The sequence below is a fragment of the Octodon degus genome, unplaced genomic scaffold (assembly GCF_000260255.1).
Source record: "Octodon degus isolate 3935 unplaced genomic scaffold, OctDeg1.0 scaffold00004, whole genome shotgun sequence".
Classification (NCBI taxonomy): Eukaryota; Metazoa; Chordata; class Mammalia; order Rodentia; family Octodontidae; genus Octodon; species Octodon degus.
The window spans coordinates 5,393,375-5,418,583 of record NW_004524580.1 but is presented as its reverse complement, the minus strand read 5'-3'; the positions used below and the strand labels follow the sequence as shown (position 1 = coordinate 5,418,583).

The 25,209-nt window shown below is 36.8% G+C and overlaps 1 protein-coding gene across 3 annotated transcripts in view; it reads right to left on the bottom strand.

The window, feature by feature from the left end:
* Nav3 (neuron navigator 3) overlaps nucleotides 1-25,209 on the bottom strand; it is a 432,474-nt gene that overhangs the window by 138,885 nt on the left and 268,380 nt on the right. For all 3 annotated transcript variants that reach the window (XM_012515124.1, XM_004623749.1, XM_023716139.1), the window contains exon 12: nucleotides 21,622-21,741. In XM_012515124.1, coding sequence (XP_012370578.1) covers nucleotides 21,622-21,741 — 120 coding nt within the window. The remainder of the gene's footprint in view (nucleotides 1-21,621; nucleotides 21,742-25,209) is intronic.

The window sequence follows — 25,209 nt, the reverse complement described above, 5'->3', positions numbered from 1 at the left end:
AGAGAGACAGAGAGACAGAGAGAAAGAGAGACAGAGACAGAGAGAGACAGAGAGAGAAATGACCTATTTGGCTGACCCAAGAGAGAGAGATGATAACTCAATTTTTCAATCATATATCTCCTAGTAAAATGCTCACTGTAGGGGGTTGGGGAGATGGTTCAGTGGAATAAGTGCTTCCCTGGCAAGCGCAAGGGCCTGAGTTCAATCCCTGGTTCCGCAAAAATAAATAAATAAATAAATAAATAAATATAAAATGCTCACTGTAGAAAAATGGAGTCATATTGCTTTTATTTAACAAAGCCCTTATAGATATCACACAATCATACTCAAAACAACACATCAAAATAGTCATGTAACTTACCTGTAAGGAAAAATATGTCAGAAAAAGTTCCTAATTCTTCTAAAGAACACTTTTTCTGAAAACCTGGGCACAGATATTTTCAAAAAAAGTCATCAAAAATAAGACAAATTTAAGAATGTGGATATACCAAGGAATGAGACATAGTAACTAGCACCATGAAAAATATCCAACTAACGATCTCCTTTTAGAAATGGCATTGACTGGCTTTGTTGTGTGAGCAGAAGCAGAAATAAACTGTGAGTTGCAAAGGACAAGGAGAATGTGGAGGGCTCAGGACTCGGAAGCCACAGCCATTCATCCTTCTCTTGGACAAACAAGAAATGTAATTTTGTTTTCACACAGAGGGTAGCACAGCAGCCCAAACAAGCCTCTTTTTTACTTCCCTCTTTGCTCTTACTAGGAATCCCACATGGTCAGATAGGACTGGTGTTTGAGTGGAGAAGAAAGCAAGACAGAGGATGAGAGCCAATGATGGCAGCATGCGCAAGAGGGAGCAGGGTGTGGGAGCAGCCCAAGGCAGGGTCCTACCTCCCACCATTCATGTGTCTTGGGATTCCTAAGCCGTGCTGAACACCAAAACCGGCATCTGCACTGGATTTTCTCCAAGCCTTGCAGTGCTGCGCTACCAGGCCCATCAGCCTGGCCTGAGCATGCGGAATAACAGAAGGCAGGCATGTCTGTTGACCATGACCATTCCTACAAATCTGAAACATCAACTTCACTCTCCAAGTGCAATGCTAGATACTTAGGGTGTTACAAACAATGCTACCAATTGTAGCAACAGAAGTAACTAATGCTTCACATCACCCTGTACAAAGTAGCCTGGTAAGATTTCGCTGCTCCAAAAGATTCTCACTTCTTCACCTTTTTTTTTTTTTTTTTTTTTGGTGGTACCAGGGACTGAACTCAGGACCTTGAACTTGCCAGTCCCTTGAGTCTGACTGTTTTTATTCCCTTTTTAATGCCATTTGTTTTCACACTAACTAGCTTGTCTCAAAAATAAAAATTCTCTAAACATAAGATTCCTTTTATGACTCCAAAAGTACCTTTGGTTAGTAGGATTTTGAATTAGCCTGTTTGATATCAGAAACTTGTGCTCAGCTACATAAACTAGTAAAATAAACACGTCTCAGAAAATTAGATGGTGCTGATTGTATCTGCCACATGCACTTGACTTTCTTGATTAATTTTGCCTTGAAGACTGCACACACTATTGTATTCTGCAAAACAGCAACACAGTGAGAGAGGAGTCCAGGTACCTCGTGACTATGGGTATCCATTTAAACACCATTATTCTGCTACAAGTAATTGGTCTGATACCTTTCAGAAATTCCAAAGTAGCCACCGATCAAGAGGAGTGATCTATTTTAGATAGAAACTATCTTACAATGGGAAAAGGCAAAATCTACATGTCACAATCGATACTGACACCTGCTGAGTTAATGAGTTGCTGTCATTATAATAACAATGGAAAGAAAATGATAAGAGAAGAATTTCTTTGAAAGCGTGGTGATTAAGCCTTTAATCTAGAGAACACTTTTGCAAGTGAAATTTATTTTAAAAGCATGTTTCAAGGTAGAAAACATTGAAAAGTTAATTTAAGGCTCACTCTGTATGTCACACAGATGACTTAATCTTACACAAAGGTTCCTATTGATCTTTAGAAAATGCAAGAAGGATGCCTGTTATACTCCTGCTGTTTCATCACTAAGAGGATGTGATAGCCTGCTCTCCAGCTAGCCTTCTGCATTTTTCCTGTATCTTATGTCATTTCACACCACATGAATACCACTATGAGAGTGCTTTTTATATTTAAAAATTTGTTACCTATATCCTTTCTCCATAGTATTTTAGTCCAAAATGTCCAATTTAAGAATATCTGTAAGGATACAATTTGAGATTCTATTGTCAATAGAATGAACGAGGGTTTGTGTAGAGAAATGGAAATCGGGTGCTAAGGTATGATAAGAGGAAGAAAGCCCATGTAGTATGGGAAACATTCTAACTCTCCATGCTTCATTTATTTCATTTGCAAAATACAGAAAGCAAAATCTTTAATTATGCACATTAAGAGCTTGGGACAGCATCTGTCATAGTCAGTTTTAGAAGTAAAAGTTACCCTTCATTTTTCTAGTGCCACCATTATTTATAGGAAGAGAAGAGCCACCACTACTTATGAGTGGAATTGGTGGAAACCACCTAGTGGCCAGGCTGACCTGACACTCTTACAGTGGACTTGGTTCTACTGCAGACATAAGACCAGTCAAAACAACCTTGTGGTTTATTGTTGTTGTTATTGATGTTTTGCAATCTTTGTGAAGAAGTGAGAGTTTTATTTATTTATTTTTCCAGAACCGGGGATTGAACTCAGGCCCTTGTGTTTGCTAGGGAAGTGCTTATTCCACTGAGCTATCTCTCAGAGTTTTAGAATACTAAATAATTTCTGACCAATGCTTTCTTTTGTGAAAGCGAGAAGAGAGTTGTGGCTCATGCTGCACATTTTCTACAAATCATAAAGGGTAATCAAAATAAACAGTAAATTTTTAAAAGTAAAATCCCTATTTATTACAAAAAGACACATTGCCATTATTCTTTCTCTAAATCTCTTCTCACTTCAAACACACTTATCTGCTCATCATTGCAACTTTCGGGAGAAGTTCTTGAAGTTTTCTTTTGTCAGTGTCTTTATGCGATAAAATAAAAAATGCAGTAGAGAACGCTTCTACAGAGTGTAAACAAATGAAAATTTAGGGTTCTAAAAATATTGCTAAGTGTCCACACCTACCCTGCTCACTCTATTTGGCAGTGTGGCTTCTAGCTTTCCCTCAGCAGCTAAAATGATGATGAAAGCAGAACTACAGGCATTCACAGTGAAAGACTCCCAGAACTCTTTCTCAACATGGCAGAACTGACCGGGCAAGTGTGTCTGAATAAAAAAAGTGTCTTTTATTATAATGAGAAAAATTGAACATCACATTTTTTATCATGTCATGATACTTCGTAACTGCAATATTAAAGTAAGTTGAAGATTATGAAGGAAATGCTAGTATTAAATAACAAACACCTAACAGTACTGCCTATATGTGGTTAAAGATGTTGCCCTTTATGAAAATATGGATAGATGAATGGCAGGCTAATAAAACTTCAGAGATAAGCAAAATTAAGTTCTGTTTTGAAGCACATTTCTTTCAACATTGGTAACCATGAACTAATTTTTCCAAAGGCAGTATCAGGTAACTGAAGTGTAAATCTGTCTTTGTACCTGAAAACTTCACACTTTTTATTTAAAAGTAACAAAAGACCTCTTCAGAATTCCTGCACTATACATGAGTGCTGCATGCTGTGACAGTGTGAGCTATAGAAGGCAGGACACTTGCTAACACCAAAGCGTGTCCCCAGCTGGGGATTTCAAATAATAGTTTTATTTTACAGTCAATTCTGAGTTCTGCTTGGACACAGCAGAGTGTATTTGAGTATGAGTCTCTTCTTGATCTATTTATGGAATCACAGTAAAGCCTTAAAAATGGGCCAAATATTTGTTAGATACAGGATCAAACAGTATTTTTCTTATAATCTGATTTATATGCATGCTGCTGCCATACTGCATGAATGGTTTAGCATGCAGGTGACACCAAGCAGGTGATGTCTTCTGGGTGTTTGCAGAGCAGGGGCAGTGGGTCTCAGAAGGTCATCTTATTACACTTCTACCTGTCTGTCATCTCTCCACAGGATTGCTCAGTGAGAAGCTATGGCTTTAAATTAGCGAAATAAGAAGGATGAGATGCAACTCTCACATTTCTTATATGACCTCATAACAGGATTGAAGGTTGGTGCTATACAAAAGGTAAGAGAATGGCATGGACTGAAATGTGTATCACTAACAGTCATATATTGACCCTTTACCCCACTCTCTCAGAATCTTTCTTTATTTGGAGATAAGGTCTTTGCAGAGATGATTAAGCTAAAGTGAGCTCATTAGGGTAGGCCCCAGTCCAATAGAGTATGTCTGTCTTAGTTACTTTTCTCTCGTTGCTAGGGCAAAGTAGCCAGCACCCAAAATGAAGGAAGGAAAGGTTTATTTAGCTCACAGTTAGTGGAGGTTTCAGTCCATACTCAGCTGGCTCCAAGGCAGAGTGGCACATGGCAGAGGAAAACAGCAAAGAGCAAACGGAGGAGCAGCAGCTGTGGCAGCTAGCAAGCCTATCTCACTTCCACTCATTGTATTTAGCCTATCTGCCCCAGAGTAGTGCAGCACGCACACCCATAATCCCAGCATTGGATTATGAATTAACCCCAAACTCTAGAAGCTGCCCCAATGATTGAATGAGGCTTTGGGGGGACAACTAGACACAAACCATAGATTTCTTATTTCTTGCTCCTAGAAATGTGAGACCAAACGTTTCTTTTACTTATGTCTCCCGATGGAAGCATACACACTTCATCCCAGCAGCTCTAACAAACAGCTATACAGACTGTCACACCTAGAAAGACAACCAACAAATGACAGCTGGGCATTGGGCCCAAACTGTAAACTCTGGCAGCTAAGAATCACTTTTACATTTTTAAGTGATTAAAAAATGTTAACGGTAAGGTGTTTTATTTTGTTATCTAAGTCTAGATATGCTATCTTGATGTGGCCTCTTTCTATGAGAAACCTAAAATACTTACTATCTGGACCTACACAAAATATGTTTCTTCAACCCTGGCCTAGGTAGGTATTAAACTGAGTTCAGTTCTGATTTCAGAATTTAATTATTGGAAAGTCCATTAACTCGGTTAAGTAGCCATATTTTTGTTGATTGAAAAGCATTTTAACAACTTTTCAGATTTTACACTATTAATGAAGAGTAAACAGTATTAAGAAGAGAATATGAAATGTAAAAAGTAAGGAAAGTTCATATGTACAATAGCCATTAAATTTTTTTCAGAAATATTAGTGTAAATTATGCAAAAACTTTTGGAAGTCTACCGTTTCTTCTCCTAGTGTTCTAAACTCAGATGAATTCTTTATATTTTGATGGAATGAAAAGATATGGACCCAGATCAAAGCATTACTTCGGTTAAAATCTACTTCATTGCCTTTCATGTTATTTCAGGAAATCAGTCTTATTTTGAAATGTTTCCTGCTCCACGCGCCCCCTAAAAAAAAAAATCTATGATTCTAGCACATGCTCTAAAACTACTAATACATTATTGAGCTTTGCCTGTAAAACTGTGTTATTTTGGATTTTTTTTTTTTTTTTTTTTTTTTTTGCTATTAAGTATAGAAAATACAACTCAGTCGGACCTGAATACATTCTCCTTGCTGTAACTGAAAGGTTTAGAGTTTTCTCTTCCCCTGAGTTCAACCGCAGTTGTCCTCTAAATGGCTGAGATAGTACAGGATTCCATCTTTCTTTTATTCTATCATTCATCTCAATTCACCTCATACTGGCTTTCTTTATGGACGTTCTTCATGCAGTCGTTCCTAAGCCTTTAATGTGATTCTGTTTCCAAGTAATTCCAACAAAATTTTTGGAATTACAATTTATTATACCACTTTAAAAAATAAAAAAAATATTATACTATTAAACTTACATAAAACTGAAGGGAAAATATAGAACGTTCCCACATATTCTCTTCTCCCCTAAATAGAGTTTTGTTGTTAGCATTTTGCATTAGCGTGATTTCACATTGCGTTCCATCTTTGTGTTGTAGAAATACATGGGTTCTGAGATATGTGTAATATCATAGACCCATCATTACCTTTCAGTAATGTGCTATATTCCACCTACTTAACCTTCCCTTTTTCCTGGGGAAAGCTTGACAGCCTGCGGTATTCTATTATCTCCTCATGCTTACTTTTGTAAGAACAATACACAGGTGGAATAAAAGAGTGTGTACATTTTACAGATTGACTTCTTAACAATATGAACTTAAAATATCTCCTTGTTGTTTGATCATTCATGAGTTTTTGTCATAAAATACTATTTTGCTGTATGGATTTACTGTAGTTTGTTTATCCACTCACTTAAGAATATCTTGAGTACTTCCAAGTTTTGGCAATTACAAATAAAGTGATTATAAACATTAAAAAATGATATGGAAATTTTGAGAAAAAAATTGCCATCAGATACTCTGTCCTTCCACTTTGTTATATAAGTTTCTGTCTGAGTGTCTTGGTCAAACTATTTTAAAATACATGCTGGACAGCTTAGAAATAAAGAAAACTGTGACAAAAATAGACATCTTAAGCAAACAGAAGCAAGAAGCACTGTTATGGATAATCATTGAAAGAATTTCATTTAATGAATTCTTCTCTATAAAGCCTAAAAATATCAGTTCCCTGTCTCCATGGTCCTTTGTATACCTGTTCTAAAAAATCTTTATATAAAAGAAGCCATAACAATTATTCACTCAAAGTTTTATTGTGTATTAGCAGCATATATGTCACTATTTTAGATGCTAAGAATATGAAGTCATACAAGTAGAATAGTTTCAATAATTCATGGAGAAAATTATAAGACAACAAATTATAAGACAAGGAAGTGAGCTCACTAGGAGGTTTTGAGCAATTTACAGAGGGAACCACACAGGTGGGTCTTTAAGAATAAATAGGAAGGATGCAGAGCTAATATTCTAGGATTCCAGGTACAGAGAACAATATGGTATAGGTTTTAGGGTGCTGTAGGAAGCAATGAATGATTCATGGATTTTGTGGGGTTTTGTTTACTTTGTTTTCTGCTTCGTAGACCTAGGGACTGAGCTCTGGGCCATCACGTGGAGCCAGACACCAGCATTTTTGTGAGAGACAGGCTTCCTAAATTTCCCAGGCTAAGCTTGAATTTGAGTCTTCTTGCCTTGCCCTTGCAGTATGTTGGGGTTAAAGGCATGCCCACCACCTCCGCCCATTCAATATTTTCAGAGCTAAGCCTGTGAGGCCAGGTATGGCAAGAGACAAGGTGAATCTGTCAGGAGCTAAGATTCAGGGATTTGGAACAAGTTGAGACAGGGAATAGAGCTACAGTGGACTAGTAAGGCCATAAATTAAACATGTTAACTGTGACGTAAGGATCACTGCAGTTAAAATGTTTCTCTGGCCTCGATGATTGGTTCAGGATGTGCAGATGACCTGGCATGTTTTAACCAGGTGACTGCTAAGGATGCCACAAAGGCTTTCTTCTCCATAGAATGGAGAAGAAATCATTTAGGACACAGGGGGGACTGAGTAGTGAGAAAAGAATCAAGCTCAGCCATGGAAAAACCAGAGTCGAGCCAAAGGAAGGGAATCTACATATTGTCCCAACATCTTCACCCCAATTCAGAGCTAGCTGTGGGCTTTGTAGTTATGCAAACAATGTGTAACTTTTTGTCCTATATAAATTTTAATATGATTTTTCTCTCATAATCGAAAGAGGCCTATTATTGTACCTGGCAATTACTAATGTTTCATTTACTTTTTTGTGGAAAAGTGAGGCTCAGAAAGTCTAATAGCTTTTGCAATTCATACAACTAGCCAGTGGCCTAGACAAAGGAAGCTGTGAATCTGAAACTTTTAAACACCTATTTTCTAAGCAATTATGCTAAATTCTATCTCCCCAGCTATACTTTCTCCCAAAGTATTGTATCTGTAATTTAAGATCTTATACTCAGTAAACACATGGAAAGTGTATGGGAAGAGTACAGGAAATCTTAGAATTTTGGGAGGCTGAGGCAAGACAATCGCACGTTTAAGCCCATTATGGGCAAGTTAATGATTTAGTGAGACCCTATCTCAAAAAATAAGGTCTGGAGATACATAGCTCTGTAAGAAAGCTGCTAAGTTCAGCCCCCCATAATGAAAAAAAAAGAAATAATTTGATAAGATGGGTTCATATATAATGAATTTGCAAGATGATAGGCTCTAAACATGGAGAAAAACCAGGAACTTCAATATTTGTTACCCACATTATTTTAATCACTTTACGTCCCCACTTATCAACTCTGCTGTTCCTGAAAGGGGTTAATCCCATTCTGGTGCAGCTCTTTAGATCTGCTATAAAAGTCTGTTATGAAAGGCTGAGCCAGCCTAACTCAGGTCTCTGGGTTTCTAGGCCAAGATATAATGGCCTAGTCCTGCACAGGTTCTGCCACTGTCATTGTCATAGTGTGACACAACAGAGGCATCAGGAACTAAGCCGAGGTAGACACCATGCCCTGAATCTATGAAACTGTCAGCTAAGTAAGCCTCTTTTCTTATAGAGGCAATCACCTTGAGTATTTTGTTATTACAATGGGGTGATTAATTGCATATGTATACATAATTGTGTACCAAAACTGAGGAGATACATTAGAGAAATATCCTTGCTTGTCTTTGGGATGTAAGAGGTGTGGATTCTTTCTTTTTTTTTGGTGGAACCGGGGATTGAACTCAGGCCCTTGTGCTTAACAAGGAAGCACATATTCTATTGACCTACCTCCCCAAAGACTTTTTTTTCTATCCTTTATACATTTCTACATTCTGTGAGCTTTCTTCATTAACCACAGAAATGTTTTATGTTGATAAAACAACTCTGTAATTTAGGAAATAGACGTTCATTTGTGATAAAAATATTTGCATGTATAAAGTATCTGAAAAGCATATGGAGCTGTGTTAACAGTTAAAATTCATCTCATTACAAATAAGTTTAACCATTTTAAACACAAATTAGGTCAAGCAAGAAAAATACATACAAGTGGAGCACACGACATTAATAAATAAATCCCTGCCACCCGCTCTGTAAGGCCAGATGAAAGAGATGTAGAATTTATCAGCTGCCAGCTGGAAGCCCTCAATTTAATGGTCCCAAATGGAATGTCTCACCCCATTAGTTACCCTATTAAAAAAAGAATTTATCCATAGTTCTTGAAGGGGAAAAAAACCCAACTGTTTCATGTCTAGATACAGCTTCTCAAATAGAATTAAGCTATTAAATTAGCTAACATAATCTTTACTGTTTTATTGCTTTTCAAGAAAAAAATGCAATAAAAAAGTTCCAAATGACCCTTTCATTCACACAAATACCTTAACACTTTTCTGTATATGTACCAAAATGTTTTTTCTTGTTATTTATTTGAAATTTTTGGAAATACTGAGGTCAACAAATGTTGGATTTCAAGATAATGTCAAATACACAAAAGAACAAAACACTGCTAAATTGCTCTCCTAACATAACAACTTATAAACCATGTAGAAACTTCAAAACATATAAAGAAAATTCTGTTTTTAGATATAGTTACAATTGGAAGTAGAAAGCGATCATGATTTCATGATGTATTATGTGCCAAACTTTTGAAACTGATTTTAAAATATTGTTACTCTCTGTCTCAGTTACTTTTCACCCCTGGCTGGGACAAAATATCCGACACCCAAATTTAAGGAAGGAAAGGTTGATTTAGCTCACAGTTTGTGGATGTTTCAGTCCATACTTGGCTGGCTCCCAGGCAGAGTGGCACATGGCAGAGTGCAGCCGTTCATGGCAGCAGAAAACAGTGAGGAGCAAAGGGAAGGGCAGCAGCTGTGGTTTCTAGCCAGCCTCTCTTCCCCCCTTATATTATAAACAAGCTACTCTGGGGCTGGAGGTGTAGAACTCACACAATGTCCATGCCCTCCTCTTGCACAGGATGAGGATGTTCATCAACTAAGAATCCTGGCTCCCTACTGAATCACTTAATTAAACTTCTAAACTTCTCAAGTTGACACAATGTATCAACCGGCACACATTTAAAATTCAAAAGGGAATTTTAAATTATAAAATTAGAAAATATTATATGGCTATGTTAAAACTTCAGCAAATTAATTTTATAAATAATAATAAGATCAGAGGAAGTGGATTCAAATCCTACCATTAGCATTTATTACCAAAATGTCTTCATTAAAAAAATAAAGTAAAATATACTTAAATATATAAAATATTCCAGTTACACATTCTAGGATCTCAGTACTGATGGTTGCTAAAGCCATTTTGATTAAAACCATCTCTGCTTCCTCTCTTTGTTATTTCCCCCATCTCAATATTGCCATCTTCATCAGATTTATTGGTAAATTATGCTGGAAGCAGATAAGAGAAAGGCTCAGCATAAATTATTGACTCTATAATAGTTTTGGACAAGTTTCATATTAAGAATACCTTTGCAAAGGGGTGGTAGCAGCATGTCCTAACACCTACATGTGTGTGTTTCCAAATATATTGAAAGGTATTTAAAAATACATGTATCTACAGCTTGGGCTGGTGGTATTCCCCAAGTAGCCTTGGAGTTTCAACGGCCTTTACATTTTCACAATCTCTCTTCTGACACACTTTCAATATAAGATCCTTAAGCACCCCTGCCATGGGATTAACACAGTAGTTGGCAATGGATAGATTCTCAGTACACACATGCAATATAATTAATTCTACATGTGCTTTGTCTAAAACAGTGGGAAGTTTCAAAGCTTATTCACAGCAGGTCAACTAGTTCTGAGAATGAGACAGAAGTCCAACACCAGCTCCCAAGTTGGCAACGGCAAGTTGAGTGCCAAAGGAAAGGTGGAAAGAGAGCAGGAAACAATACTTGTTCTTCTTTCCTCCTGCTTAGCAGTGGGCTTCCTCTACTTAGGGCAGAGAAATGTAGGCCAAGAGGCAGGCCATTTGATCATGAAATAAAGTAATTATATTTGCTTTGTCTATTCCCATTGCAATCTATTAATCTTCTTTGAGTTTGCTTTTAATTACTATCGAAAGTCAGGAAGTTAATGAAGGAAATACTTAAGATGTGGGTATATGCTGATTCCGTGATTAAGCAGGAACAAATCAACACACAATAAAATGAATTATTTGAGTGTACACAAACTGGTGACAAGTATAGTGAACCTGACCCTTGGGATATTTGGTGTCTTAGGAGAAATATGTTGCCTTTATTTTTTCTGTTTGATATAGGCTTAGAAATATTAAAGAAGCTTTGACCCTTATAAATGACTATCCACATGATTTTATAAGGATTTCCTATGGTCTTCTTAAAAGGGTAATGAAATTCCTGCACATCGCTAACAACTACTGAACTAGTCATCTGCGCATGTGTTTGTACCTTGTTTGTAGTTTCACAAACAACCCAAACAGTACAGTTAAAAATATCATAATTTCAATAATGCAGCATAGTTTAGTATTTTGAAAATTACAATTAAACATGTAAATAACTATTTTTTTTTTTTTTGGTGGAACCAGGGATTGAACTGAGGCCTTGTGCTTGCCAGGGAAGTGCTTATTCCACTGAGCCATCTCCCCAGCCCCAAATATGAAAATAACTTCTAACAAAGCTAAGTTGATTAGTTTACAGTTGAAAATAGCAGGTATATAGGTAAAAATGTGATAGACTCCAACATGAACCTGGGAAAGGCATCTTTCTTTCTATGATTTATGTCATCACATTGATCAGATAACCTCATACATGATTTAGATAAGCAAATATTGAGCGCTCTGATAGTTCCATTTCAGTGGCTCAGGCAATAGTTTGTAACTGGTCCAATCATCCAGGAACTCTCTACTTCTGAAGTGTAAATTTAACATCTATTTTTGGCAGAAACCTTCCTCTGAGTCTCCATTTCTTTCATTCCCTTTCTCTTATTAGATATTCACATGGTCTTCTCTATTACCAATGCTCGTAGAATCCTTTATCTTACAGCCTGATAGCATCCTAGACTTCACCCCCATCTCAATTCAACTTAAGCACAATATTCAGTCACTTAAAACACATTCTAAGTAATGCTATACTATTTCATTTGATCAGTTTATTCCCAATTCTGGATCAATTTAGCCATGTACTTTTTCTATTCCTCTACCCCAGCTGCTGAATAAGACTACAGAAAATACCTAATGACTGTGTCTACTATAAATTCATGGAGTCAAACATTAAGTACTTATCCTTGTATAATATAAAGAACCTTTAGTATAAGAAAAGACTAATCAGACACAAACAAAATTTAAAACTCAGTGTTTTATACTATTTTTTATATTTTTTATTTTAATTTAATAGATTGCAAATTAAAAATAAATTATTTTAAAACATAAATGCATTTTTTTCATTTTTTGATTTTTGATTTTAGTTTTTAATAGATTACAAATTGAAAATACATTATTTAAAAACATAAATGAATTTTTTATTTTTTTTTGATTTTTGATTTTAATTTTTTAATAGATTGTAAATTGAAAATAAATTATTCAAACATAAATGAATTATACTATTAATTAGTAAATTAGAAGGCTACAATGTGGTGCTATCATGACTTAGATCTATGTGTAGCTCCAAACCCTTATGCAGTGATTGGTGGGGTTTTGCAGATATGACTAGATCTAGGGTATGCTGTGCTGGGACTCATGGTGTGTGATGACTACATTAGTACTCTGATTATCTTAGCATAGTTCTGTGTGTGGATAAAGGGAAGGTAGCCTAGAGGGGATTAATGCAGAATGCTGCTGCTGCTGCTGCTGCTACTTGCTGTTTCTCTGCTTTGCCAACCTGCTGCCCCCTGACCTCCATGAACTATTTCTCCTCTGTGATGTCCCTCTGCTATGCTACTGTGCCTTGGAGCCAGCTGACTATGAACTGAGACCTCTACAAACTGTGACCCAAAACAAACCTTCCACATTTAAATTTGGGTGCTGGGTATTTTGTCTGAGCGACAGAAAAAGTAACCAAGACAAGTATCATCTATCATATAAAGTACTTGTGTACAGAATATGTTTTTTAAAAGCATTTACAATTCAAGTAGTCCTAGTACTGAAGAAGGCAGTGGCAGGAGGATAGCCAGTTTGAGTCCTACTAGGACAACTTTGAGAACCTTTCTCAAAATAATAAATACATGTAGCTGGCAATGTAGCTCAGTGGTAGTATATTTCTGTATTTGATCCCTAATACTGCAGAATAAGAACAACCATTAGAAAACATACAAAGGCTTAAACAGAAATTTCAATAAAGAAGTTCAATATATTAAAAAGTTCTGACAATATCAAATATTGGTAAGAACAAGAGGAAGCAAATTGTCATACCATCATGGTGGGAATAAGGTGCAATGTGTAATACAGGGCATTTCATATAAAGTTAAACTGAATTATATCATAAAACCCAGATATTTATTCTGTAGGTATCTATCAAGGAGGAAACAAAATATATGACTCTATATTGACTATCTCATGAATGGTCACAACAGCTTTCCTCAGAACACCTCAAGGAATAGAAATAATTTAATACTTGTCAACTGATAAATAAGCAAATATAGTACACCCATACTATACCACTTGGCAATAAAGCAATAACTACTAAGATAGGTTACATATCTGAACTTCAAAAACATGCTTAATGAATGAAACCATAGACAAAGCCTTTATATCATCTGAACCCTCTCTTGTCCAAAACCCAGAGCAAGGCAAATCCATAGAGACAGAAAGCAGACAAGTCAGTGATTAAAGCTGAGCAATACAGTGGAGACTGACTGCAAATGGGTTGGAAGGGTTTCTATCGAATGCTGTAATATTAGATTGTGGCCACACTGAGACAGCGATTGAGACTGGGAGTGGTGGCGCGGGCCTGTAATACCAGCACTTGGGAGGCCAAAAACAGGAGAATCACTATGAGTCCGATCTGCATAATGAGATCCTGTAGACCCTGTACTAAATACACTAAAAAAGAATAGATCATGGCATGCTTGTATAATTTGGAATTTAATAACAAAACTTAACTGTACACTTAAAATAGGTTTAATTTTTATGTAAATCAGATCTCAGTGAAGCTGCTATTCTTTTAAAGTAGGTTTATGGCACACCTCTGCAAAGCCTTTGTTTTATTTCAATATTCAGTGGTAATTCTGAATCTTGAAAAGTCTCTCATTATCTTAATCTGAACATGCACTCATTCTCACAAATGACTACTGTCTGCTTTACAAGAAAGCAGAAGAAGTAGAATTATACATTTCCCTGTTCCTCCAAACTAATGTAAACAACCCTTTTCTGTTTCAGAGGGCATGGTATCTCAACTTTCAGTCAACTTTACCCTGTAACATTACTCCACAACTTCCTCTATTTGGACCCTTACATCAGAACACCACCAATGTGGTAGCTTAGAAAAAAATTTTTTTAAATAAATTTATTTCTCACAATTCTAAAGGCTAAAAGTCAGAAATCAGGGAGGACATTTCTGTGTCCGAATCAAGGGCACAGATTTGGTGTCCTGTTTTGGGTTCACAGGCAGTCACCTTTTGCATGGTAGAAATGTCTAGGGAGTTCTCAGAAGTGTCTTTCACAAGGGTATTAAATCCATTCAAGAAGACTCTTCTCTAAAACATAATTACCTACAATCTCAAAGACCATCTCATCTGGGTATCGATTTAAATACAAAATCTATAGCCCAGCCAAATAGCTCAGCGGATTAAAGCGCCTGCTTAGTCAAACACAGCAGACGGAGTTCAAAAAAAGGAAAGAAAAGAAATTAGAGCAATTCTATGATCTCTTTCTGGATTCTTCTAATATCTTAAGAAATAGTATCTTAAATTAAGAATTCACTCTCTATACCTATTCCAATTCTTTCGTCTTCAAAACAAAACAGAATAGGTCAGAGTAAAGCAATCTACATTGTGTTCTTTATAGTCACTTTCGTTTGGCTTCTCTTCTTACATGTCCTGCTACTTTCATGAAAATCATTTCTCCCTTTATTGTTTTTTTCTCCTCACCTCTCATTTTCTTGTCACCTTTTTAAAACCTAGCATACTCCTAGAGTGCTTCATTGAAGCAAACTTCGATAAGATCACTAATAGGAAGCTAGTAATCAAATATCACTTTTTTGGAATATAACATATTCCATTCTTTGAATGTATTATTGTTCATTCTTTTTTTCTCCCCATTTCAAAACTATTAGTTGACCCATGTTGTCCCTCATTCTTTGTGTTGGGGTTGACCTTCCACGGCTGCTCTTTGCTTATTCTTCAGATTTGGAGGATTCCTGCTAGGCTTTCTTTGCTCTGCACCAGAGGCACAGATGTGATTTCGTGTGCATGGTGTTGATTTATGTAATGATCAAACATGATCTAATAAGTTACTGTCAAAATATGTTTCAGGATGAGGGAGGCCAGGGCTGGGACCTGACCTTAGCTGCCTTGGTTCAGAAAACTTGGAGACATGGCACAGAGTTCTGCCAGTTACTCAGCTGGTTGGAGCTTCAGCGTGATGGCGTTTTTCACTCCAAAGAGGTGGCATCATCACCAACTGCAACTCTGTGAGAAACTTCAATGCACCTAAGACGTTTACGTTACTGTAGGTGAGAACGGAAGGAAGTTCTGGCTTTCACTTTGTATGAATGTCTCTGTGATTTTATAGATTATCTACCAGTGGGGAAAAAGTGACATCTTTAGCTCTATTAAATGATCTGATAGATCTCCTAGGAGAGTTGCCAATTTATGAACATTGGAAGGTTTCAGACGAAACCCCCGATTCTTGGCTTCACTGGAAATATCGAATGATTTAGCCATTGTTGGCAATCTTTTCCACATTCATACTGTGTTTTTTGTTTGTTTGTTTTTGTATTTTAGCAAAGGGTCTACAGGGTGTTTAGGGTCTCACTGCTAGATCGGATTCATAGTGATCCACCTGTTTACGGCCTCCCAAGAGCTGGGATTACACTCTCGTGCCACCACACCCAGTCTCAGTTGCTATCTCAGAGTGCTCCGGGAGTGGGGCCAGCACATAAGACACAGGGATCGAATCCCCGGCTCCTGTGCCTGCTTGCAGGCACTTCAATCTGCTGAGCTATTTGGCCATCCCTTTATACTGTTTTGTTGGTTTTTTATTTTGGTGCTGGAAATCGAACTCAGGAACTTACACTTGCCAGGCCTGTGCTTGTGCTGCAGGCCTATATCCCTAGCCCTACATAAGCATACATTTCTAAAGGCAGCAATCTTGAGAGATAAATGTGACTGGGCATCTTAGGCTGGTCTTATTTATTGTATTTACTGGCTATCTGCACGCCCAGGAGTCTTTGCTAGAAAACAAGTTTGTTTACACCTTCATGAAGAGCCTTTAACACTCAGAACTGTAAGAAATACAGTGGTGGCTGGTTATCACCCACTCTGGCATCTTGCAATTTAGCTGTGCATGTTAGTACATACAGGAAAAGGTCACGTTCCCTAGAAATAACCAGCGTTCCCATTCTATTGTCCTCTGCTGTACTTCAGTTAAATTTTTGCCTGAATTTTCAACTGGACTTTCAATAACTTCTGAGGAAATCTGCTTCTCTATAAATCCTGTTTAATACTCTTCCAGTCTTTTTAGAATGAAATAGCTATAGCGTTTGTTCTTGCTGTGAAAAAGCAAAAGATCTTTATTCCAATAGATAGAATAGCTTCTGATAATCAATAGGTCCAAACTTTGTCATTCTACCACATTCCCAGGACTGCGATGAAATACCATTAAGGTTTTCTTATACCAAACTCTTCTAATTTTTGTGCTCTCACTCCTCAAATTCCTTTTGATTTCTCTCAAATACATGGAACAAATACATCTGTGCTTATTTTTCTGTTTAATTCATACTGCTTTTGATAAGTCTACTTTTATACTTGAACTGCCTGTTAGGAATCTGTGAATTCTTAGAGCTTCTCCAACACACCTACAATGTTTACAAACGTTCTATAAACTTTCCTTAATCAGATTAAAAAGCAATGGAATTACAGATGCACTGATGTGGAAACTAAAGAAGCTTTGGTATCTTTAAATGCTGCAGTGACTATGGCTGGCTGCTGAAAGTACTTTTTTATTTTGGGGGAGTGGGTGGCATTTTCAATATTCCAATAAGAATTCAGCTGTTCTCTTTTGCTTAAGCTTACTCTTCTTGGGAAAGGAGCAAGAACAATGCTATGACTTCATGACACAATGCAAATAAAACAAGACTCCCTGTCACTACCAGCTGGTTGGGTGTTGGATATAAGAACATTTCACTTATACAGTAGGGAGAATATCTAAGAAATGCCATGAACAAATGAAATACCATGAAGGGGTTTATTTAAAACTTTTTATCAGTGAATCATTCTGGCTTCTTTACTAATTTGCTAAAATGAATGAATCACTAGTATGTTTCATATTATTTATTGATTGATTGATTTTTCATATATTTTGTACAGGGTCTACAGGGTCTTGCTACACAGATTGGACTTGTAGAGATCTTCCCATTTTCAGCCTCCCAGACACTGGGATTACAGGTGTGTGCCACCATGCCCAGTCTCAATCGCCCTCTCAGCATGCCCTGGGGGTGGGGCCAGCACAGCAAGCCGGAGATTAAAATCCAGTTCCTGCATCTGTCTAAGCAGGCACTTTAACCCACTGAGCTATGTGGCCAGCCCTGATTCATATTATTTAAAATAACTTTAAGATAGTTCAGAAACCACATGGATGGGAGGTAAAATACCTAAATCTTTCTACTATTGGCCTTATCCTCCTAGATAAGTCATTTAATGTCTCTGAATTTCTATTATTTTATCTGTAAAGTAATGCACTAGGTTAGATTAAAAATTAATCTAGTATATCTAACATTATTTTTATAAAGATAGTAGAAAATAGTATTCAAACAGAAATATTACAAGTGATACAGAATTTCCCTTAACAAAGTAATATGAATTTCACAGTATCTGTTGCAATACATAGTTTTATCTTCCAAACAGTTATTCATATAACCAGACATGTGCATACAAAATTGGAAGAAGAAAAAAAAGAAATATATAAGAACTTAAGGGGAGAAAAAGGAGAAACAATTGGAAAAAGGAGTCAAAACAAATTAAGCATTAGCTTCTCCTTTCCGTAGACCAGCAGAAATCCACAGGACAGTTGTCCAAACCAGCCTGTTTATATACATAGATAAATCCTTCCCCAACTCTCTCTCCTGTCCTTCTCAACTCAGTAACTCCAACATCATTTTGTATCACCAGAAACACTAGAAAAGACCAGGAAAAAGCGGGGTACTGTTGCACAGTAGGGTGAATACAGACAACAGTAACATAGTGCACATTTTAAAAAGCTAGTGAAAAAAACTTTAAATGTTTTCATCAGCCTTTATGATGTCTGAGAGGTCTTTAAACAACATTTCAATTTTTGACGCATTTAATATTTTAAAAATCATATTTCTGTATTTTATAGGCTGATAATGGTTACTTTAGGAAATTGTCAGACAGGTGCGTGTTGAGTTCCTACAGGGTGACAGCCACTGGGGACACACAGACTAGACGTTATATTACATTCAAGTGTCTCATATTCTGAGTGTAATCAACTCAACTGCATCGCAATGACACTGACGCAGAGTGCTGGTGCGCTGCGTGGCAAGAGAACGAGGGGCACACTGCTGCGGCAAGGGCAGGCTCTCGTGTGAAGTGAGCAGAAGAGGACGCTCTGAGGGTTGTTCTGCCAGTCCAAACTTAGTCTGTTGTTTAAATGTATCTATGTGGAATTTAGTGTAATGAAACCTCCCAGAAGAACTTTCCGGTAAGAGTCTTCTACCATGTAAGATTTTTAAATTCTAAGAATGAAATGGTAGGAAAGTCTGCAGAGAATAACTTTGCTGATGCTCCAAAAGTAATTTCTGTTTGTTTTGAATAACAATAGGTATTACCTTGTAGCTATATTTGCCTATTTTACTTGGACTAGATATAATTGAGAAAAATGTATAAAATATCACAGATATTTTAAATTAACACTAAAATGTATATAACTAAAATATTTTAAATTATGCATTTTAAAATGACCTTTATCCTCATTCATTTCCCAAATATAGGATTTTAACATATCTTAAAATGTATTTATAACAAATAAAAACCTTTATTCTATTAATAGGTATTAAAGTGTGACCTGATTGTTATTTAACAAGTGCAAATATGGCGTTGTGCAATACAAGGGCACACTATGGTATTTTTGATTCCTTTAATTCAATCATTCTTTTTGAAAATTTGTGTCATTATCGAAGATAAATCTTATAAAAATTTATTTCAGGTACAAGTCATTTGATCTAGCTAAACACAGGGTCACTGTTATAGGATAACATGTAATATTCTCTTTCTTTTGACAAAATTCAGCTAATAAATAGAAACTTCAAGCTGTGATTTTTTTTGTTTATGCTAAGTATTTATGTTTTGGAAGGTTTAGGATATATTTGGTCATCTTTTAGATAATTATTCTTGAAATTTGATGTGCACAGCAATCACATAAATGTTGGTAGAAGCTCAGTTTATTGGGATCCAGGGCTAGAATTTCTGATTCTTCAGGTCTTGGATGGGTGTGCAAATCTGGGATCCCAGTAAACTCCCAGCCAAGCTGCGAGGCAGGGTACCGCACTTTGGGAACCACTGTTTTGAATAGACAAACTTTTTTAGATACTTGCTTCTTTCTCTCTGTTGATCAGAGGGCCTTAGCCAGATCCAGTCTAGAACTTTATTTTTTTTCAACATTTAAAAATTAGAATACATATTTTAAATAGGCATAAAGAATTAGTCTAGAACTTTATAAAATGAGAGTGGGTCATCCCAATTTGTCTCCAAACTAAATTTACACTTGTGCTGATGGCTAGCTTCTTCCACCACGACCTTATTTATGAAAGATGCACAGATATTTCATTGTTTGCTTGTCAGGTAACAATGTATAGGTCATCAGTTTCCAAAAATGGTACATGCTTTTCTCCTCTGGCACTGCCTCCCTTTTTGTACATAAGCCATTTCCTTCCTGTTATAATATCCTTGTAGCTTTTTGGCCACTGCCGACCTCATTTGCCTCTCTGCCAAATTGGATTTTATTGTCAAGCTGCATGACTGTGTATTCTAAATGAATAAACAGCCTAAGTTCATTTCTTGATCACTTACAGTATCAGCCTTTGTGGAAATCTCATCACATAATAAGAATGACAGATTCCTGCAGTCATGGGCATGTAGTGTAACAGGCAATGTGGAAAACAAACACATAAAGAAGTGAGACGTGCTGAGGAGTGGCATAATGAATACATAAGATAATTGACTGAGAAGAAACTTACTGGAGCTACTCCACAAACATTCCTCTGAGACAGCTACCTGGGCTAGCACTGAAGGTAGGAATATAAGAAATGCAGAAAAGGGCACCGGAGGTGTAGAAACATCACTAAAGTCCTGAGGTAGAAAGGAGGACAGACAGAAGTCCATGGGGATTGACATTCGTGAAGGTGTCAGCAGTAAATATATCTCAGGAGTGCATGGGGAGTGGAGGGAAATTTTTCACCAGCCTTTTTAAACTACGTGTTTCAGGACATGAACATCTAGTAGACTGGGAGAGCCATCCACCAGGCGGAAGTAAAGTATGTTTTCTCCACTTGAGTTAGATATCACCAGCATATGTGGGAGGAGAAACTGAAGAGCAAGGCCAGAATTCATTGCCCAGGATTTGAAGCAGGTAGCCCAGAATGCACCCTAAACTGTATGTGTTTCTTATTTCAGAAAGTCCACACTCACATACTATGTCTTAGCTTATTGTCCTTTTCATAAATGCTGAATTAAAGAACTATTAGAGAAATAAATAGATGATAGAAATAGAGATAGAGAGATAGAGATATAAATAGATGAGTATGCTATAGGAATGAGAATTCCCTCTTTTCATAAAGTAAAAAAAATTTTGAACAAAGAGAGAGCTAAATTAGGTTAGGAATTTTTCTTAAATTAGCTTACGAAAGCAATGCTCTCAGTCTATAATAGTGATAATATTATCAAAAAAGAACAGTGCATAAAAATTTCTCTTTCCTTCTCTCTCTCTTAAGAAAATGGAGAAGCATAAAAATCAGCATAAAACAGCAATGGAGAACCTTTGGTGCTTCCAGCGACACAGCCTCTGTGCCCCTCACGCCACTGCTTCGCCACCCTAGGCCTAAGAGAAGACTCGTAGATTTTCAACACCCACAAGAAATCCATCAAGTTTATTATTCCTGACAATTTCAAATGTTTTATTTCTTATGTTATTAGCTTCTAGAAAAAACTAAAGATATCTGAACTGAAAAACATACAATCTAGGAAGGAAAATAAGTCTATGCAGTCAATGGAAGTATTAAAATGAGCAACACAATATTCCCATTTTACAGAGCTAAAATGGTCTTGCCTTTGGACCACCTTAGTTTTCACAATATTCTAAAGGCAACTTATGAAATAAAAAAAAAATACCATTGGTGTAGGCCGTAAAAACTCATATGATCTTGCATATAAACTTGTCATACGTGTCCTTCACCGCCACCTGCATACACAGAATTACCTGTCTGCATCCACTGTCACATCATGAGCACCCCTTTGGATAGCATCCCTGGAAGTTGGGGTGTCTGGTACCCGGTTCAGACTTCTTGTGTACAGGTTAAGCCCACCATCTGTCATGTACCTGAAGACAAATATCTAATTAGTCCACAGAAAATTAAATGGCCTTTATAATTTAATTAAATGCACAGACTGTATTCATCATTTTCATAGTTATTTGGCATCAACTGTGTTAATATTTTTCTGTATAAACGTTCTACTCATCAGAAAGACATTTTTAGTAAATATGTATCTTTTCAATTGTATTAAGAGATCAATATTCTTTAGTACAATGTGTAAGTAGACTATTAGGAAACCTATTTTTTCTCCTTTCTTATCAGTATTTGAAAAGTTTGCAGATAATATCAGTCTTATTAAGGAAGAGCAAAATCATCATATTTTCTAAGTACTATTTTTAAGCAGTGGGAGACCATTGGACTAATGGTACATCACTAAATTTATAATTCATTTATTTGACAAGAATTATGCCTCTGTTGGTCACTATCCTAAAATAATAACCATGGGCTGGGGTGATAGCTCAGCAGCATAGGCATCTGCCTGGCAAGCTCAAGGTCCTGAGTTCAATCCCCAGTACTGAAAAAAAAAAAGAAAAAATCAAACTAAAAAAATGACCAAGATATACTAAATGTTCAAAGTGTTGCCAGGGCCTATTCTAAATAGTTTCACATAATAACATAATCATCTTAATTTCAGAGATGAAGGAAATGCATGCTAACAGGGTAAGTCCTTGCACATGGTTCCTCAAGCAGCTTGAGAGAACTGAGGATAATTCTAGAAGGCCGGCTGAAGAAGCCAGCATCACTGTAACCACCTGGCTTACCTGAGGGGCCATCCTGACGTCATGTCTTTGACCTCTCCCCATTAACAAGTACACTGGCTATGGATTACATTGTTACAAGCCATTTCTATTTCATCTGTGAAATTTTTATTAATGTGATTTACTCAATTTCCATTAAGTCAAATTTTTTTATCTGTTTATTCTTTAATTCCTTACTGATACTAATCCTATTTTAGTCGAACACATTGCATACATGTGACTCATACAGGGTTTGATTCTGGTAATTTTGTCTCACACATTTATATGTCATATCATTTTTGTTTGCATAAAAGTAGGTTTTAGTTAAATCACTAAGTTCACATAGGAACTGTTGTTTTTGTGTAGTTTTAAACCTGGGTTTTCAGACTTTTTGAACTGTGTGTGTGTGTGTGTGTGTGTGTGTGTGTGTGTGTGTGTGTATTTTAGGAAATGGTCTACAGGGTTCTCAGGGTCTCACTATTAGATCGGACTCATAGTGGCCCATCTGCCTGTTTACAGCCTCCCCAGAGCAGGGATTAAAGGCTCGTGCCACCACGCCCAGTCTCTTGAATTTTTGAGCTGTTATCTCCCTTTTACCCAGATCTTCTCTCCTTCGACTTTAATTTCCACATCTTTCTGATTTCATTAAAGTTCCAGAACTCTGTCAAAAGCAGCTTTTCCTGAAAGAGAACAGCAGCCAGGCTTTCTAGGCAGTGCCTGGACACTCCCTGTTCCATTCCACTACACATGACCATCGGTCCGTACCCTGTCGTGTCAAGAGGTCACAGCGTGTGACCGTCAGTGTGTGTGCTTTCTGGTCAGGCCTCAGACTGCTTGGTTCTCCTCTGCTAGTACTAACCAGAATGCTCTTCTTATCCTCTGTAACTTCTCACATAAATGTTGATACCATGTTAGTTCTCTGCCAATTGGATGTTTGCTGTCACCTTCTTACACTGAGTAGCTTATTATCATCTTTTTTAAATGGTTTTTTTCCATTTCTTTGGCTTTTTTTTTTATTACTTGCCTAGTTTTAATGGGAAACTCAAGAATTTTTTTTTTAAAACTATGTTTCTATCATATATTGTATCTTCCTATATTCTCTTCCATTTTAATAGCATTTTCTGTTATATGTCACAAGTAGAAAAATTTAATTACATGCCCATCCACATAATTTAAAGTGATTTTCTTTCTTACTAACAGGTGAAATACAGTTCAATATCTTCCTTTAAAGTTACGCAGAAAACACGGAAAAAATGCCCCCAGAGAAAGTAGTGTTAGTTAAGAAACTTATATCAACAACAAATGACTACTGTGAAACTATTTTGCTTGATGATGTGAAAAAAATAACAATATTACACAGAGCAGAAAGAGGTGCATGTGGACAAGTAGACAGTCTCACAGGGCCGATACGTCAGGAGTGAAGACTGTAGGTAGCCCGCTCAGGTACATGGGCAGTGCCAGCTCTGCGGGCTCAGGCTCGCCCATTACACTACCTATGACAACTGCCTCAGCTGCAATTTGGGGACGGCAACATTGCACAGAACATGGCTCAAGATGTAACAAGTGCAATTTATATCTTATATCCAAACTTGCCTCATAAGGTAATTTTTTTATCAAGTCTTCTGTACTCGTTAGCATTTGACTTATATCTCATATATGAATTTAGAAAAAAAGAATTGAGAATAAGAATCTGACTCACAAGGTTGACTATTTTAAGTTAGTGCAGGTGACTTCAACTTTCCAGTGTTATACATACTTCAGTTATTTAAAGCTTAATAAAGGAGAATCAAGGGAGACTCCAGGCAGAATCAGGATTAAAGTGTGTCTTCCTTACTATTTTTAAATTTCAACCTCTAGTAGTCTTAGATTATTCTGTGTTTGAATTATGTGATTTAAGTACAATTTGCATTTTAGGTTATGTAATTGGTCCCAATGACTTAACACCACGCTACAAAAAGATAACTCCAATTTTCACTGCGTTAAAATAAGTAGGTTTCTCCCAATTTTCTAGAATGTTCTTTATCAGCTTCACAAATAGAGATATTTTTTCAGAGTTATTATAAGTAAGAGGCCTTTCTCTGTATAATTCCTAATTACTGACAGATCCACATCCCCAAGTGCATAAAGTAATTTCAAAAAGAGCAGCAAGAGATAAGCCTTTGCATGCTTCAAGAAATTTTGAATTCTCAGAATGCCGATTAAGTAATTTTCTGATTTCTACCCAGAGTGCATGAAAAATATGAAATTTCATTCCCATTTGAATTGCCTTCATGACATTCCTGTGCTTTCATGAGAAAAAATGTCCTAAATTAAACGTCTTCATTACTCTGTCTATTGAGCCTCCTGCCCCTTTAACCAGGAAAACATACTTTTAGAAATTGTGAGAGAAAAATGAACTCTGTGGTTCAGTTTGTTTTTTTTTTTAAGTTGTAGCATAGATATTTCTAAGCTCTTTTTTCTTGCTTAAAGAAAACACTGGTTCAGCCAAATAGCTCAGCAGATTAAAGCACCTGCCAGCAAGTGCCGGGGCCAGGGGTTCAATCCCAGGCGTATGGTGCCAGCCCAGAACCCCAGGGCTCACTGAGTTGGCAATTGAGACCAGGCATGGTGGTGTGCTCCTGTAATCCCAGCTCTTGGTAAGTTGTAAACAGGAGATTCACTACAAGTCTGATCTTGTAGTGAGACCCTGAACACCCTATAGACCCTTCCCTAAAATACAAAGAAAGAAGGAAGGAA